The sequence below is a fragment of the Bos mutus genome, chromosome 7 (genome assembly GCF_027580195.1).
Source record: "Bos mutus isolate GX-2022 chromosome 7, NWIPB_WYAK_1.1, whole genome shotgun sequence".
Taxonomy (NCBI): domain Eukaryota; kingdom Metazoa; phylum Chordata; class Mammalia; order Artiodactyla; family Bovidae; genus Bos; species Bos mutus.
This window is the reverse complement of record NC_091623.1, coordinates 47,714,340-47,733,819: the sequence shown is the minus strand read 5'-3', so window position 1 is coordinate 47,733,819 and position 19,480 is coordinate 47,714,340. Positions and strand designations below refer to the sequence as shown.

General features: G+C 41.9%; 1 protein-coding gene across 1 annotated transcript; it reads left to right on the top strand.

The window, feature by feature from the left end:
• Positions 1-971: 971 nt before the first annotated feature.
• LOC102266714 (RNA-binding protein with serine-rich domain 1-like) lies at positions 972-18,079 on the top strand. Its single transcript, XM_070374705.1, has 2 exons — positions 972-1,801; positions 18,064-18,079. The coding sequence occupies exons 1-2, from the start codon at positions 972-974 to the stop codon at positions 18,077-18,079; spliced, it is 846 nt and encodes a 281-aa protein (XP_070230806.1).
• The last annotated feature ends 1,401 nt before the right edge of the window (positions 18,080-19,480 follow it).

Genomic DNA, 19,480 nt, shown 5'->3' with positions numbered 1-19,480 from the left:
TGCCTTAGCAACTTCCTATATCTTCCTTTTCCTGAAAGAATGTAACCAGAAAGCAAGTTCCTGTGCCTCACACATCCTGAGGCCAAAAAATATCACAGCATCAGAGTTTGGAACAAAGAGAGTTTACTGCAAGGCCATGCGAGGAGGTAGGTGGCTCATGTGTTTAAAACTCCTAATGTTTGTGGATGAAGATTTAGGAACCTCTCCAATGCCTTTGATCTGAGAGAGGGTGTGTCCTCTGGATTGGGTTGCCCCCTGATTGGATTGTCCAATCTCTTCGCCTATAAAAGGAGAATCAGAGGCAGAAGTCAGTAGACTTCAGCAAGTCTGCATCTCAGGAATGGTCCAAGGACAGCTCTTGGAACTGGGGGAACCTGCACAGACCAGATTTCCAAGCCAGCCTCTTCTGGTGAGTGCAGAAACCACAAGAGAGTGTTCATGTATATCTTTTTACTTTTGTGCAATCTCTTTATCAGGTAGTGGCCCTTAAAATAAGAAATTGCCTTATTAAAAGTTATTTCTTTGATGTTAGTATTAAGAAATATTCCACATTTTGTACAGTTTTGTGTATGATCCTTTCGTGGGATAATAAGCCAGATTTTTTTTTTTTAATAAAATCACTCTGAAGTAGAAGCAGTATTTGCTCTCAAACAGCAGCCTGTTTACATAGTTCTCTCTGGAAAATGTTTTACCCACAAAGTGCTTCGTTGGTTGGTTTGCTTTTCTTTCTTTTTAAAAATTCAGTTCTCTGCTGCATATGTCATCAGTTTTGCCTTCCCCAATCTCATCAGTTGTTATTAATGTTTTTCTTTCCCCTTACTTCTCTTCCTTCATATCTCCCTCTTTCTCTCTTCTGTCTCTGTGATGGCCTTATTGATTATTATAGTGCTTTATTGTGCCGAACACTAGCAAGCATTTTTTACTCCATCAGCTGTTTCTCTCCAGATACTGAGGAGCACGACAGAGAGAAGATGGCACCTCCTCCTACCAGATGCAAAGAGAACTCTGACGAGCAGTCCAGGGATCCCTCTACAGATAAAGCCGGCCCCAAGGAGTCACGCGAGAAGTACTGTGGCAGGGCTAGAACTCGAAAGTGGAGCAGCGCTTCCAGTGGTAGCAGCAGCTCCAGGTCTAGCAGCAGCTCCAGGTCTCCGTCCAGCTGTAGCACCAGCTCGGGCTCCAGCAGCGGCTCCAGCTCACCTTCAGCATCCAGCCGCTCAGGACGTTCCAGCACGTCCTGCAGCTCCAGCTCCAGCTCCAGCTCCAGCAGCTCCCCTGGCTCTTTGAAGCCTTCTTGGCATAGAAGAGGCAAGAGACAGCGGTCTCACTCCAAACAACCCGAAAGGGATGAAAAGGAAGGGAGAAGGCACAGCCCTTCCCCTAAACCCACCAAGCTGCACATCGCGAGACTCACCAGGAACGTGACCAAGGACCACATCCGGGAGATATTCTCCACCTTCGGGAGAGTTAGAGTGATTGACATGCCTGTAGAGAGGATGCACCCCGGTCTGTCTGATGCTTATGTGGAGTTCGAGACTCCAGACGGAGCTGAGAAGGCGCTGAAGCACATGGATGGAGGACAAATTGACGGCCAGGAGATCAGGGCCACCGCTGTGCCACCCCTCAGGCGACTCAGCCCTCACAGGAGAATGCGTTCACCGCCCCCCAGGTGGCGCAGGTCACCCTCACAGAGGAGGAGAAGGTCGCCTTCCCCTTGGCTCAGGTCCCAGAAGCGCTGGCAACCCCGCTTCCCTCGCCGCCCCCTGCCCCGGAGCCGCTCCAGCTCCAGCTCCTCCAGAAGGTGAGGGCAGCAACTGCGGCTTGTCCCAGGGCAGCAGAGTTCCCGCTGCAGTGGTGTGGGGTCATGCTTGTAAAGATGCCCTCCACAGTTCTGGCTAGAAAACTCTGGTTCTAGTTCCTGAGAATCTGTTTAATGACAAAGCTAGCAGGGAGGAGCAGCAGAGCGGGCCGGCTGGTGCAACAGCCCCAGCCTGGGAACTCGGTTTTCACAGATGACCTGAGGCCCGTTCCGGTGGCCTGGTGCTGCCCTAACCTGTCCGTCTGCAGACTCCAGCTGTGATGCCATTCCTGTTAGCCTGGCCCTACTCTCCTGCTAGGGTCCTTTTCTGACCTCTAGAGTCAAATACCTCCTGTGATCTGCCCAAAATGGTTCTTTTCACCTGTGTACATACACACACACACAGCTCCCTTCTTCTCAGAAACTCGTAAGTTGAGAGCCAGCTCTACAGGGTCCCCATAGAACCACCCCAGTGGTCCTGCAGGTTACCAAGCATGTCCTTGCTTTTTCATCTTTTATTGTATAGTCAGTACTATACATTTTGTTTTGTAGCTTTGTAATATTTTAGATAATGTTGTGTCTATACTTTGTTGTGTACAGTAAACATAATTGTGTTAAATAAATCTAGGATTAAAGTTGAAAAAAAACACCTTTTATCTCATCGACATTCAAATAAACTGCGGCAATGACTTTGTTCAATGAACTTCTGAATTATAGATTTTAGTCCACCTCTTGGCATGTAATAAGTGCACTGTAAATGGGAGGATCAATTGATTTTCCTTCAAAACCAGTAAATAATGAGTGTTGAAAGGGGTAGTGTTAGTAACTATGGCAGGACAACAGGAATAAAATGATATTTTTAGTTTTTCACTCTAAAAACATCTCTGAAGACAGCAATGATTGATTTAAAAGAAAGAGCGTACTGATTAGGTTAACATTTGAAGCAGATTATTGTGATTAGAGTGTTAAATGAATTAAGAGAGAAAGGATGTGAAATCATAGTGACAATTGACTGCAGTCTAACTGAAGTTGAGTGACTTTCTGAGAAAACTTTAGAAACTATTTTTGGAGTTTAAATGTTTTCTTTCAACAAAATATCTGAGCTCTTTAGAAGGGCAAAGTGAATAAGTGAGTCTGTCAATGTAAATCATTAAAACTCACATTACCCTTCTCTTCATAGGGTATCCAACTTAGAAAATCAACATTAAATGAAGAGATGATAATACACATACAATTCAAAATTAGAAAACTAGTGGAGAATATGCAATATTAACTTTGATGACTGGGTCTGGAATGGTCACTCTGTTCAAACGATGTTTTGCAGGAAGGCAGAAAGGTGCCCAGGATTGATTTAAGGGTGGCCGGAGCTCAGAGGCCATAGCAGCAATGCTGGGTCCCCCTGGAGGTGCTCCTAGAGGTATTTTCTGGAGCAGCACAGGCTCTCACCACAGAGCCAGGACAGGTCCAGTCTGCATCCATCCCTGAAATCTCTCTCATCTCCCTCAGCTATGGGAAATTGGGCTGAAATAACCAAGGCCATGACAGAGAAAACTTGAGAACCCAAACAAATTTATAAACTCTTTATTGTGTCTTGAACTTTGAAATCACAGAAGAAAATCTTAGTAAGTACTACCAGCAGTGGGGAGAACTTATCAGACTTATTCAGAGTTAAATCCAGAGCCTGTTGACAGAAGGCATAGCTGCCCACCTCTACTCACGCTCTGTCCTTCTATTCATCAGTCGCTCTTTGGCCCTCTGGAATCAGCCTTGTCTCTCCACTACTGATAAAACAACTTTATTAAAACTGCACAAAGAGTTCCAGAAAATGTCATTCTTTTCCTTCCTGATACTGTCCCCCTGGGACTTCTGTAGCATGATACCTTTATTCCATGTTCTGTGTGTTCAGTGAAAATAATTATGTTTACTAAATGGAGTGTTTATAAGTAAAATGAATTGTTTATTTAATAAGCAATGATGTGTTTCTTGACTAATGACCAATTATGATGGGCCCAACACTGTGAGGGAGACAAGTTTCAGTGACTCAGACCTATTTTTGATCAGAGCAACAAACTTGCTGGCAAGTCATTCTCAGCATAAATTGTTTCCAAAAAACCCGTTCCTTCTTAAGAATCAAAATTCAAATCTAATTTTTAAGGATACCCACGTAGGACTTCCCTGGTGGTCCAGTGGTTAAATATCTGCCTGCCAACGGAGGGCACGAGGGTTTGATCCCTGATTCCACATGCCCTGGAGCAACGAAGTCCATGTGCTAGAAACAGTGAAACCGAGCACCTAGAGCCCGTGCTCTGCCGCAAGAGGAGGCACCACAGTGAGACACCTGGGCACGACAACTAGAGACTAGCCCGGCTCTCCACAGCTAGAGAAAGCCGATGGGCAGCAACGGAAGACTCAGCAGCCAAAACCAAAATAAACAAATAAATAACATTTTACAAAATGACATTCTTCAAAAACAATACCCACTTAATTTTTAGGTAACAGATAAAGACGTAACACATAGCATAAGTGCTAATTGATTTACAGTAAAATGTCTTCTGTCTGATTTAGTGTTTGGTACAAAAATGATTAAAAAAAAAAAGAAGGCAACTCATGTTAAAAATGCAAGCTTAACAAAAATAAGCTTAAAAGCAAGCCTAACAAAATAAGATTTTATCATATCAGATCAGTCGCTCAGTCGTGTCCGACTCTTTGCGACCCCATGAATCGCAGCACGCCAGGCCTCCCTGTCCATCACCAACTCCCGGAGTTCACTCAGACTCACGTCCATCGAGTCAGTGATGCCATCCAGCCATCTCATCCTCTGTCGTCCCCTTCTCCTCTTGCCCCCAATCCCTCCCAGCATCAGAGTCTTTTCCAATGAGTCAACTCTTCGCATGAGGTGGCCAAAGTACTGGAGTTTCAGCTTTAGCATCAGTCCTTCCAAAGAAATCCCAGGGCTGATCTTCAGAATGGACTGGTTGGATCTCCTTGCAGTCCAAGGGACTCTCAAGAGTCTTCTCCAACACCACAGTTCAAAAGCATCAATTCTTCGGCGCTCAGCCTTCTTCACAGTCCAACTCTCACATCCATACATGACCACTGGAAAAACCATAGCCTTGACTAGACAGATCTTGGTTGGCAAAGTGATGTGTCTGCTTTTGAATATGCTATCTAGGTTGGTCATAACTTTCCTTCCAAGGAGTAAGCGTCTTTTAATTTCATGGCTGCAGTCACCATCTGTAGTGATTTTGGAGCCCAAAAAAATAAACTCTGACACTGTTTCCACTGTTTCCCCATCTATTTCCCATGAAGGGATGGGACTGGATGCCATGATCTTCGTTTTCTGAATGTTGAGCTTTAAGCCAACTTTTTCGCTCTCCACTTTCACTTTCATCAAGAGGCTTTTTAGTTCCTCTTCACATAATCTCTGTAGAATAGATTGTTTCTTAAGTGTAAGTAATGTAAGAAAATACTATAACTAAAAACACTAAATAATTCCCCAGGCTAGATTACCTTTGTAGAATTCAATAAAGAAACTCTGGCAAGCAGAAACTGAGGTGTACAAAGATATACAAAAATCTTTACTCTTGTCACATGAAACCCAATCTCTTATCCACAAAAACATTTATGCCTTTTGTTTTTGTCTACTAAGCATTTAATAGAGTACAAATTTAATATAACAAAGCATCTTAGTTCAGAAACCGGGTTGACAGTGAAAGTGGCAAGTGGAATAGAGGACTGTCCCCACTCCCTGTGAACCACTTCCCAGGGACCATTCCGTTTCTACAAGACAGTCTTCTATTTTTCCTCTACTTCTCAAGAACATTCTTTCTGGCTCCTCGCTCTCTCTGCATCCTTGGCAAGCCTGTCTACCCTCAAGGTGATAGCCAATCCCTCCCTTGCTGTCTTCCCTATCTGAGACTGTCAGCGAATATCTGCATCTCTTTCTGGCCATCTGCAGAGGGCCTGTGGGAGGAAAAGCCCCAATCCTGGGTCCATCTCTGCCTCATCTGAAGGCTAAGAGTGATGAGCTCAGGGCTGGTGTGCAGAGATGTGGAACCAACATGACCCAGGAATTCACCTGCAGTACCAGGGCAATAACCACTGAAACATTTGTGCTGTCCAAGGTTCTGAAAGGTTCTCCTTCAGAGTTGTAGGCCTGGAGCTCCTGCAGCCTTCTGAATGCACAGACTTGCTGCAGCTTCTCCTAGGGTCCCCTCGCATCAGTGGCCCCTGACCACATTGATGGGAGGTTATCTTTGTGACTGGCTTCTGGAAAGTGCATCCGGTCAGCCTTAGAGGAAGTACAGATCTGTCATGACATCTCTGCTTGGCCTTGGTGAAAAGCTCTTGTCTTTTCTTCTCCAGTTTTTTGGGCATTATATTTCTTTTGAGCCTCCCCTTTGAAAACCAAATGAAATGTAAAATTTGAACAAAATGGGGGATGAAACCCCTGCCAGTCATGGAGAATGTTCTCAGCACATTTGGATAACCACACTGCAGTCTCCCCAGTGAGATGAATCTCAAATTGCTCTGTGCATCACATTTATTCAAAGGATTGACAGAACTCAGATTTCTGGCTCTCAATGCCAGTAGTCTGGGATGGAAACAAGAGATTGCATTTCCAAGCATTCCCATTGGGTGGTGATGTTGCTAGTATAGGCACCACACATTGAGAACTGAATCCTTGGGCATCAAGCAGATATTCAAAAAACAGAAAGTTTCAGGTCATCAGCCAGTACCATTCCAGACTTTCCCCTACTCATCCTCCTTTGAGGATGTTTTCCTTTTCCCATCCCTGTCACTGTCAACAATACACAGGCTGGTCCCCTGAATCCAACATCACCAGGACAAAGAGATCACATGGTTCTTTGAATACCAAGACATTAATATCTTTCTGATATCTCCTTTTTTACTTTCCTTTAAAACACACAATCACCTGGTTTTCACCATCCTGTAGTACCACATCTCCAGTGTGATCATGTACCTCTCAACCCTCAGATACTTTGCTTTCAAACCCAAGTCCCATCTTCCCTCAAATATTCTCCTGCTTATGCCATAACTTGGAAAAGCCATATTCCCTTCATAAAGTTCCTTTCTTCCACTGTAAACAGCTATTTTTCTCCCTTCTTCCCCTCCTCCTGTCCCTGTCTCTCCTATCTCACTTAGTGATTGAAGCTTCTTACATCAGTAACGCTTTCACATTTATTCAACACATTCTTCCAGGCAATGCCATCTGTTTCCCTGGCTTCAGATATTCTTAATGAGTGGACATGGAACAACAAACTGGTTCCAAATTGGGAAAGGAATACATTGAGGTTGTATACTGTCAACTTGTTTATTTAACTTATATGAAGAGTACATCATGCGAAATTCTGGGCTGGATGAAGCACAAACTGGAATCAAGATTGCTGGGAGAAATATCAATAACCTCAAATACACAGATGACACCACCCTTATGCAGAAGTGAAGAAGAACTACAGAGCCTCTTGATGAAAGTGAAAGAGGAGAGAGAAAAAGTTGGCTTAAACCTAAGCATTCAAAAAACTAAGATCATGGCATCCAGTCCCATCACTTCACGGCAAATGGGTGCAAACAGTGGAAATAATGGAAACAGTAATAGACTTTATTTTCTTGGGCTCCAAAATCACTGTGGATGGTGACTGCAGCCATGAAATTAAAAGACACTTACTCCTTGGAAGGAAAGTTATGACCAACCTAGATAGCATATTCAAAAGCAGAGACATTACTTTGCCAACAAAAGTCCGTCTAGTCAAGGCTATGGTTTTTCCAGTGGTCATGTATGGATCTAAGAGTTGGACTGTGAAGAAAGCTGAGTACCGAAGAATTGATGCTTTTGAACTGTGGTGTTGGAGAAGACTCTTGAGAGTCCCTTGGACTGCAAAGAGATCCAACCAGTCCATTCTAAAGGATATTGGTCCTGAGTGTTCTTTGGAAGGACTGATGCTAAAGCTGAAACTCCAGTACTTTGGCCACCTCATGCGAATAGTTGACTCATTGGAAAAGACTCCGATGCTGGGAGGGATTGGGGCAGGAGGAGAAGGGGACGACTGAGGATAAGATGGCGGATGGCATCACCAACTCAATGGACATGAGTCTCAGTGAACTCCGGGAGTTGGTGATGGACAGGGAGGCCTGGCGTGCTGCAATTCATGGGGTCACAAAGAGTCGGACATGACTGAGCGACTGAACTGAACTGAACAGAAATGTATTTTTTAAAAGAAAACAAAGTGTATAAAACAACAAGAGAAATAATATTATCCACTGGTAAAGCAGAGCTCCCTAGGTTGAGTTATCAGTCATCAGCCATGTCCCTGGGTCTTCAAGCTCTCCTTCTTGCTCCCAGAACTGCTGGAACTGTCTGGACTCCATTTCTCTTCAGTCCTCAGCACCCACCCTGTGACTGCATCCACAACCCTCTGGGGTGGGGGCTGTTGACTGTCTCTCACTACTTCACGAGTTAAGTCCTCAAGCTGGAGAAGCTTTCCTTGCCCCTCTTGTTCATTTCCAGATCAGTTTCCTCCTCCCTAAAGTGATGTCCTGAGTCCATTTCAGATCTTCATGCTTTCCTGTGATGCTTTAAAAGAAAGACCCCTCATGGTTATGAAATTGACATAAATGCTTTATTATTACTTTATACAGCTGCAAAAAATAATAATTCTGATGTGGTATGATTATTGATTTACTACATGAAATAGTTTCATGCTTTCATAATTCAACCTCATAGAGTATGAAGTTAGTATTTTACATCATTTCTTACACTTGTTGAACATATACTTCAATTCCATATCTCCAATCACAGGTTGTCCTGATGTGATATATTTTATACTGGAAAGTCACTGCTGATCACTCTGTTTTGCTAGAGATAAATAAATTATATACAGATAGATAAGGCAAAATAGAATGTATGTGTGTGTGTTTGTGTAATTTTTATTTGATTATAACAGAACTCGGCTGTTGCTTCTGAAATGACTCTTAACATTGTTTGTGGCACACACCTGAGAAATACCCTAAATTTATACAAATTTGTATAATTAAGAATCATACAAATATAGAAATGCACATATAAGAAAAGCAGCACCATTCACCATTGCAATGAAAAGAATAAAATACTTAGGAATATATCTACCTAAAGAAACTATATATAGAAAACTATAAAATACTGATGAAAGAAATCAAAGAGGACACTAATATATGGAGAAATATACCATGTTCATGGATCAGAAGAATCAATATAGTGAAAATGAGTATATTACCCAAAGCAATCTATAGATTCAATGCAATCCCTATAAGCTACCAATGGTATTTTTCACAGAGCTAGAACAAATAATTTCACAATTTCTATGGAAATACAAAAAACCTTGAATAGCCAAAGCAATCTTGAGAAAGAAGAATGGAACTGGAGGAATCAACCTGCCTGACTTCAGGCTCTACTACAAAGCCACAGTCATCAAGACAGTATGGTACTGGCACAAAGACAGAAATATAGATCAATGGAACAAAATAGAAAGCCAGAGATAAACCCATGCACCTATGGACACCTTCTCTTTGACAAAGGAGGCAAGAATATACAATGGAGAAAAGACAATCTCTTTAACAAATGGTGCTGGGAAAACTGGTCAACCACTTGTAAAAGAATGAAACTAGAACACTTTCTAACACCATACACAAAAATAAACTCAAAATGGATTAAAGATCTAAACATAAGACCAGAAACTATAAAACTCTTAGAGGAGAACATAGGCAAAAACTCTTCCGACATACATCACAGCAGGATCCTCTATGACCCACCTCCCAGAATATTGGAAATAAAAGCAAAAATAAACAAATGGGATCTAATTAAAATTAAAAGCTTATGCACAACAAAAGAAACTATAAGCAAGGTGAAAAGACAGCCTTCAGAATGGGAGAAAATAATAGCAAATGAAGCAACTGACAACTAATCTCAAAAATATACAAGCAACTCCTACAGCTCAATTCCAGAAGAATAAACGACCCAATCAAAAAATGGGCCAAAGAACTAAACAGATATTTGTCCAAAGAAGACTTACAGATGGCTAACAAACAAATGAAAAGATGCTCAACATCACTCATTATCAGAGAAATGCAAATCAAAACCACAGTGAGGTACCATTTCACACCAGTCAGAATGGCTGCGATCCAAAAGTCTACAAGCAATAAATGCTGGAGAGGGTGTGGAGAAAAGGGAACCTTCTTACACTGTTGGTGGGAATGCAAACTAGTACAGCCACTATGGAGAACAATGTGGAGATTCCTTAAAAAACTGGAAATAGAACTGCCATACGACCCAGCAATCCCACTGCTGGGCATACACACTGAGGAAACCAGAAGGGAAAGAGACACGTGTACCCCAATGTTCATCGCAGCACTGTTTATAATAGCCAGGACATGGAAGCAACCTAGATGTCCATCAGCAGAAGAATGGATAAGAAAGCTGTGGTACATATACATAATGGAGTATTACTCAGCCATTAAAAAGAATACATTTGAATCAGTTCTAATGAGGTGGATGAAACTGGAGCCTATTATACAGAGTGAAGTAAGCCAGAAAGAAAAACACCAATACAGTATACTAACACATATATATGGAATTTAGAAAGATGGTAATGACAACCCTGTATGAGAGACAGCAAAAGAGACACAGATGTATAAAACAGTCTTTTGGACTCTGTGGGAGAGGGAAGGGGGGATAATTCGGGAGAATGGCATTAAAACATGTATAATATCATAAAAAAAAGAAAAGCAGCAGTTTACTTTTTAAAATTAATTTATGAATCTGAATTTGGGACTACTACATTTAATTTAAAAAATAAAGAGACTGTATGTGAACTTAGGAAAGAGCTGAAATTTGTACAGCAAGTTTCCTTGATTTTTAAATAATTTCCAAACTATGTATCACACAATATTTTTCCATAGAATTGTCCTTAACAGTTTGGTAATTTCACCTTATAAAAATAGGTTTGGAAGAATTGTACATAAAAAGAAATACACACAGGAAAGAATCAGAATAAAAATAAAATTGCTAAAATTTTTGAATTTCAAAAAATCAGACCATATATAAGAGTAAACAACACATATGAGTGATATGAAAAGATGTTTAGTAATATGAGAAAGGTCATTATAGAGGAATGAAGAAACATAGAAAACTATGTTAAAGAATGCAAAAGCATGATAGAAAGAAAAATATGTATATACAATTAAGAAAACAAAATGAAGGCATAGAAGACAGAGAGGGAATATTATAACTGGCAGATAAGAGGAAAAGCAGGAAGGAATCCAAGAGGAATTTAAGGTCACAAAGGAATAAATAAATTAACAGCAGAAATGAAGATTAACTAAAGCATTCAAAGAAGGTGGAAGGTTAGAAAGGATATAAACACTTATTAAAAAGTTGATAAATTACAAGTAGCTCATACAGTTCAATACCAGAAAAACAAACAACCCAATAAAAAAGTGGGCAGAAGACCTAAACACATATACATCCAAAGAAGACATATAGATGGCCAATAAACACATGAAAAGATGCTCAACATTACTCATTATTAGAGAAATGCAATGAGGTATTATCTCACATCAGTCAAAATGACCATCATCAAAAAGTCTACAAGCAATAAACGCTGGAGAAGGTGTGGAGAAATGAGAACCCTCTTACAGTGTTGGTGGGAATGCAAACTGATCCAGCCACTATGGAGAACAGTGTGGAGGCTCCTTAAAAAACTAGGAATAAAACCACCACACAACCTAGCAATCCCACTACTGGGCATATACGCTGAGGAAACCAGAATTGAAAAGAGACCCATGCACCCCAATGCTCATTGCAGCACTATTTACAATACCTAGGACATGAAGCAACCTAGATGTCCATAAATGGACATAAATGGATAAAGAAGCTGTGGTGCATATATACAATAGAATACAGTTCAGTTCAGTCACTCAGTCGTGTCCGACTCTTTGCAACCTCATGAATTGCAGCACGCCAGGCCTCCCTGTCCATCACCAACTCCCGGAGTTCACTCAGACTCACGTCCTTCGAGTCAGTGATGCCATCCAGCCATCTCATCCTCTGTCGTCCCCTTCTCCTCCTGCCCCCAATCCCTCCCAGCATCAGAGTCTTTTCCAATGAGTTAACTCTTCGCATGAGGCGCCAAAGTACTGGAGTTTCAGCTTTAGCATCATTCCTTCCAAAGAAATCCCAGGGCTGATCTCCTTCAGAATGGATTGGTTGTATCTCCTTGCAGTCCAAGAGACTCTCAAGAGTCTTCTCCAACACCACAGTTCAAAAGCATCAATTCTTCGGCGCTCAGCTTTCTTTACAGTCCAACTCTCACGTCCATACATGACCACAGGAAAAACCATAGCCTTGACTAGACGGACCTTTATTGGCAAAGTAATGTCTCTGCTTTTGAATATGCTATCTAGGTTGATCATAACTTTCCTTCCAAGGAGTAAGCGTCTTTTAATTTCACGGCTGCAGTCACCATCTTCAGTGAATGGAATATTACTCAGCTAATAAAAAGAAATGCATTTGAGTCAGTTCTATTGAGGTGAAGGAACCTAGAGCCTATCATATAGAGGGAAGTCAGAAAAGACAAGTATCAAATATTAACATATATATATAATCTAGAAAGATAGTACTAACGATCCTACATGCAGGGCAACAAAGGAGACACAGACATGAAGAACAGACTTTTGACACAGTAGGGGAAGGAGAGGGTGGGATGCTTTGAGAGAATAGCATTGAAACATATAGATTACCATATGTAAAATAGACAGTCAGTGGGAGTTCAGTGTGTGATGCGGGAAGCCAGTGCTCTACGACAACATGAAGGGGTGGGCAGGGGAGGGAGGTGGGGAGGGGTTTCAAGAGGGAGGCGATATATGTATACCTAATGTCAATTCATGTTGTTGTATGGCAAAAACAATCACAATATTGTAAAGTAATTATTCTCTATTTTTTTAAATTTAAGATTGATAAATTAAAAATAAATATCAATATAATAAGTGAGTTTGAAGACTATAAAGTGGAAAAAATATATATTAATCAGAGCAATGAGAACTACAGATGAAGAGAAATGAAAGGGAGAAAACAGCAGAATAAGAAAAAAGCATAAGAAAAATTTAAATTGGCAGGTGAATGGATAAGAGAGCCGTAGTACATACACACAATGGAATATTAGTCAACTATAAAAAAAAAGAACGCATTTGAGTCAGTTCTAATGAGGCAGATAAAACTGGAGCCTTTTATACAGAGTGAAGTAAGCCAGAAAGAAAAACACCAATACAGTATATTAACACATATATATGGAATTTAGAAAGATGGTAACAATGACCCTGTATGCAAGATAGCAAAAGAGACACAGATGTGAAGAACAGACTTTTGGGCTCTGTGGGAGAAGGCGAGGGTGGGATGATTTGAGAGAACAGCATTGAAACATGTATACTACCGTGTGTGAAACAGATGGCCAGTCCAAGTTTGACGCGTGAAGCAGGGCACTCAAAGCCTGTGCACTGGGATAACCCAGAGGGATGGGATGGGGAAGGAGGTGGGACGGGGGTTCAGGATGGGAGACTCGTGTACACTCTCGGCTGATTCATGTCAATGTATAGCAAAAACTGCCACAATATTGTTAATTAGCCTCCAATGTAAAATAAATAACTTTTTAAATTGTTTTTAAAAAATAAAAAGAAAGAAAATTTTCAAAGCCAGAAGGATCAAGGAAAGTCAGTTCTTACAAAGAATGGCCAGTTCTCTCCCTTCATGCAAGAGCTGCAGACAGGGAGGGGACTTATTGAGTCTGAGCTTTCAGTGTTCAAAGGATTCCTCTGATGAACTGCGATGCAGGTGTGTGCCTGGGTCCAGGATTCCAGTAGGCAGGGCGTACTTTATCCCCATGAACTATAAAACTTTTTGTGCACAGTGAACTTTCTGATTTGTCCAGAGGAATAGCAAATTACTCTCTGAGTTGCAGGGGGTTCTCTTAATAAATGTGGAGGTGTTTTTATTTAGTCACCACCCGAGGTCACAAATATCTCTTCCTAACTTTCATAAGTGTTTATACAAAGCTCAAAAATACTAGAGGAGAAAGGAAATTCAGTGTTATTTTCAGTTGCTAGAAAACAAAAAATTTTATTTCACTAGTTAAAGTATAGCCACACAGAGAGCAATTTCTTTCTTCTGAGGCATCTTTTGATCTATAATTTATGTTGGAGCTTCCAAGTCTCCACTGAATTAAGTAAAAAAAAATATAAATGCTAGAATCTGAGGTAATAAACCAAAACTGAACTGTAACTGATTACCACACAATAAGTGGCAGAATGCACAAACTTGATAATATAAGCAAATTTATTTATTATTTTAATTTCTTTTTGTAATTTGGTAGAGCTATCCAAATATTACATCCTGAAATAAACCAATCAGCCTGAAAAACAAAAGGAAGCTAAAATTCATGTAGTGCCCTGGCCAATGAGATAAGCACTGACTTCGGATTTCTTTGCACAAAAATAATCAACAGAACCAATGAGTTCCTACTCATCACAACAGTAATTTCTTAAGTATAAGATCAAAAGCATAGGCATGACGAAATAAAAAAATAGATAAATTAGACATCATGAAAATTAAAATCTTTTGTGCATCAAAGGACACTATCAAGAGAGTGAAAAGGCAACACACAGAAAGGCAAATGATGTTTTCTTTGGGGAGATTAAATACTTCCATAAATAAACTATTTGCCTACTTTGGAATTAGATATTTTTGTTTTCTTGTTGTTGAGTTATGAGTCTTGGTATACGTCAGATATTAATCTCTTTTAAATGACATAAGGGATGCATAAAAGTTTTTAATTTTCCTGATGTCTAATTTATCATTGTCAAATCCAAGATCATGAAGATTTTCCCTCTATGTTTTTTCCCCAAGATTTTTGTAGTTTTAGCTCTTACGTTTAAGTCTTGATCCTTTATGAGTTAATCGTTGTGTATATGTGAGGTAAGAGCCCAACCACATTTTTTTCCTGTGGATGTCCAGTTTGCCCACCATAATTTGTGGACAAGAATGAATAATCTCACTGGATGCTTGGGGCTAGTGCACTGGGACGACCCAGAGGGATGGTATGGGGAGGGAGAAGGGAGGAGGGTTCAGGATGGGGAACACATGTATACCTGTGGCGGATTCATTTTGATATTTGGCAAAACTAATACAATTATGTAAAGTTTAAAAATAAAATTAAATTAAAAGAATGAATAGTCTCACTGGATAGTCTTAATATCCATGTTGAAAATTAATTGATCGTATACCTGAGGTTTTATTTCTAGTCCCCCTATTCTGTCCACTTGTCTGTGTCTATCTCTATGTCAGTAGCACACTGTTCTGATTACTGTGGCCTAGAAGTTAAGTTTTAAAATCTGTCTTTTGGACAGTCTTTTTAAGAACAGTCTTTTGGACTCTGTGGGAGAGTGTGAGGGTAGGATTATTCGAGAGAATAGCATTGAAACATGTATATTATCATATGTGAAACAGATCGCCAGTCCAGGTTCGATGCATGAGACAGGGTGCTAGGGGCTGGTGCACTGGGATGACCCAGAGGGATGGGATGAGGAGGGAGGTGGGAGGGGAGTTCAGGATAGGGAGCGCATGTACACCCGTGGCGGATTCATGTCAATGTATGGCAAAACCACTACAATACTGTAATTAGCCTCCAATTAAAATTAAAAATTTTATATTAGAAAAAAAAAAAATAAAATAAAATCTGGAAATGTGAGTCCTCTAATTATGCTTCTTATTCCAGGCTGTTTTGGTTCTTTGGGCTCCATTCAAACTCTATATTTTATGTTGGGTATTTTCTAACAACAACAAATAAAAAACCACTGCAATTTTGATAGGAATAGCATTGAATCTGTATATTACTTTACTGTCATCTTAGCAATATTATGTGTTCCAAAGCGTGAACTCAGGATATCTTTTCATTTGCTTAAGTCTTAAAATTCATTTAGGTCTTCCTGGGTGGCTCTGTGGTCAAGGTCTGGGATGTTCATAACCTGCACACTCCTAAACAGGTGAAGAGTCCACCTGCCAATGCAGAAGACACAGATTTGACCCCTGATACATGAAGATCCCACATGCTGTAGAGCGACTAAGCTTGTGTGCCACAACTATTGGGCAAGACAAGGAGCCACAGTTACTAAAGCTCACATGCCCTAGAGCCTGCGTTCTGCAACAAGAGAAGCCACCGCAAAGAGAAGCCCACGCACTGCAGTTAGAGAGTGACCCCCGTTCTCCACAATCAGAGAAAAGCCCAAGCAGCCACGAAGACCTAACACAGCCAAAAATAAATAAATTTAAAATATGTTGTTGTTCAGTCGTGTCCTACTCTTTGCGACTCCATGGACTGCAGCACACCAGGTTTCCCTGTCCTTCACTATTTTGTGGAGTTTGCTCAGACTCATCGATAGTCGATGATGCCACCCAACCATCTCGTCTTCTGTCTTTCCCTTCTCCTCCTGCCCTCAATCTTTCCAGCATCAGGGTCTTTTCCAATGAGTCGGCTCTTCGCATCAGGTGGCCAAAGTATTGGAGCTTCTGAGTCAGCATCAGTCCTTCCAGTGAATATTCAGGACTGATTCCCTTTAGGCTTGACTGGTTTGATCTCCTTGCAGTCCAAGGGACTCTCAAGAGTCTTCTCCAACACCACAGTTTGAAAGCATCAATTCTTTGGCACTCAGACTTTTTTATGCTCCAACTCTCACATCTGTACATGACTACTGGAAAAACCATAGCTTTGACTACATGGACCTTTGTCAGCAAAGCGATGTCTCTGCTTTTTAATACACTGTTTAGGTTTGTCATAGCTTTTCTTCCAAGAAGCAAACATCTTTTAATTTCATGGCTGCAGTCACCATCTGCAGTGATACTGGAGTCCGAGAAAACAAAGTCTGTCACTGTTTCCACTGTTTCCCCACCTATTTCCCATGAAGTGATGGGACTAGATGTGATGATCTTCATTTTTTGAATGTTGAGTTTTAAGCCAGCATTTTCACTCTCCTCTTTCACCCTCATCAAGACGCTCTTTAGCTCCTCTTTGCTTTCTGCCATAAGAGTGGTGTCATCTGCATATCTGAAATTATTGATATTTCTGGCAATCTTGAGTCCAGCACAGAACCTGCACACTCCAAGACAGGTCTGGCCTCGTTTGGCCCCTGGGAGGGAATCTCTAAGTCCTTGGAATGTCCTGTCTGATAAGAGTATCTTTGCTTAACTGGGGTCTTGGGTTGTTGTTCAGTCCCTCAGTCTTCAGGTTACTTTTTTGCACAAATCATGCAATTTTGAGTGACTCAGTAAATGGCCCTTCGTAGGTGGTTGTTGTTGAGTTGCTCAGTCATGTCCAACTCTGCAACCCCATACAGAGATCTGCATACATGACTGCAGCACGCCAGGCTTCCCTGTCCTTCACCATCCCCCGGAGCTTGCTCAAACTCATGTTCATTGAGTCTGTGATGCCATCTTACCATCTCATCCTCTATTGTCTGCTTCTCCTCCTGCCTTCAATCTTTCCCAGCGTTGGGTCCTTTCTAGGACCCATTGTGTATTTCTGAATCCATTGTAAAGTAGCATCTCTCCCGTAATGGGTACTGTTATGAATGTGCTGGAGCACAGTGTTCAGGAGGCCTCAAGGATCAAAGCACTTCCTTGTGCGTTACATTTCCAACAAGGTGGAGTGTGTTCAAGAGTGAATCCCCACTCCTTGGCTTTCTCTTTGCCCTTTTCTGAATATACTGGCTGGTATCTTGACAAGCTAATCTACGGGAGTAGTGACCCTATCATGGCTTAATAATTCCCTTCCTTCGCTGCTTTGTTTACAGATTGGTCAGCTAGCTGGTTGCCTTTTATTATATATTAAGTGTTAGTCACTCAGTCCTGTCCGACTGTTGGCGACCCCATGGACTGTAGCCCGCAGGCTCCGCTGTCCATAGGATTTTCCAGGCAAGAATACTGGAGTGGGGTGCCATTCCCTTCTCCAGGGGACCTTCCTGACCGAAGGATCAAACCCAGGCCTCCTGCATTGCAGGCAGATTCTTTACCTCTGAGTCACCAGGTCGGTGGCCTGGGAAGTGCATTACAGCCACTTGTGAGGGCTTATAGACTGCTTCTAACAGCAACAGGATCTTGGAAGCATGGTTGCTGTTTTTATTGTTTGAAGTGAGGAGTCCGCTTTCTCTCCACATTGCCCCTTTAGCGTGCGCTACGCATAGTGAGAGTCTATGTATATACTCACCCGCTTGCCTTTACTGAGTAGTAGGGCTCTTGTCAGAGCAGTAGTCTCTGCCTTCTGAGCTGGGCTCCTGGGGACAGGGCTTTGCTTCCACGATGTCTGTAAGGGTTATCACCACGCACCCAGTGCATCGCCTACCTCAGCCCACAAAGCTGCTTCCATTGGTCAACACGTCCTCATCTGGCTTAGCCAAAGGTTGACGCATTAAGTCCAGTCTGCTAGAGCATGCCAGCTCCATGACGTGTGGGCAGGCGTGCTCTGGGGATCGTGCACCATCAATCGGCAGCAATGTGGCTGAGGAGCATTGAAGTCTCACTTTCAGATGGTCCAGGAGAAGGGCGTGGTATTTTCCCATTCTCCCAGAAGTCAGCCAACAGCCCCCTCTTTGTTCCAGCAAGGAAAGGATGCGGTGAGGGACACACACAGTGGTGGGCTGCCTTGGGGGAGACGTCTCAGCTTCCAGAAGTATGTCACAAGTAGCCGCTACAACTAGAAGCCAAAGGGGCCATCCCTTAATGGTCTGTTCTAGTTGTTTTCAGGAGGAGGCAACATGTCGGCGGGTGTTTCCCAAAGTTCGCATTAACACTCCTATGAACATACAGTCTGAAAGGCTTCTTTAAGTCTGGCAGCACTAAAGCAGGAGCTGAAACTAACACTGTCTTTATGGTTTCAAAGGCTGCTTGGCATCTGCTAGTCCAAGCAAGGGGCTCAAAATCATAGCCCTTTAAAGTCTCATAGAGGGGCTTTACTATGAGCTCATAGTTTGAGATCCAGATCCAATAGAACCCTGCCATTCCAGAGACCCTCTCAGTTATCTACAAGTCTTGGGTATTCTCAAGCCTCCAACTGCCCGTTTTCTGTCAGGTAAAAGACCCCACTGTCCTTTGGAAATGGAAAAACCTAGATGTTTGACATGTTGCTTACATACTTGGGCCTTTTTCTGGGAAACCTTATATCCACAACTGGCCAAATAGTTCACAGTTCTGATGGTATTTAGTAGACACTTATCACGGAGAAGGCAATGGCAACCCACTTCAGTGGGTTTTCTGGCCTGGAAAATCCCATGGACAGAGGAACCTGGTAGGCTGCAGTCCATGGAGTTGCTAAGAGTTGGACACAACTGAGCTACTTCACTTTCACTTTTCCCTTTCATGCATTGGAGAAGGAAATGGCAACCCACTCCAGTATTCTTGCCTGAAGAATGCGGGGACAGGGGAGCCTGGTGGGCTGCCGTCTATGGGGTCAAACAGAGTCAGACACGACTGAAGAGACTTAGCAACAGCAGCAGACACTTATCATAAATAGGGCTTACTATGAGCAAGTTATCCCCATATTGGAACATGAGTCCTTTAGCCTATATCAAGTTTCTAAGGTCCATTGC

Excerpts from the sequence above, each read along its gene's own strand:
- LOC102266714 (XM_070374705.1), top strand. The coding sequence starts at position 972 with ATGGCACCTCCTCCTACCAGATGCAAAGAGAACTCTGACGAGCAGTCC.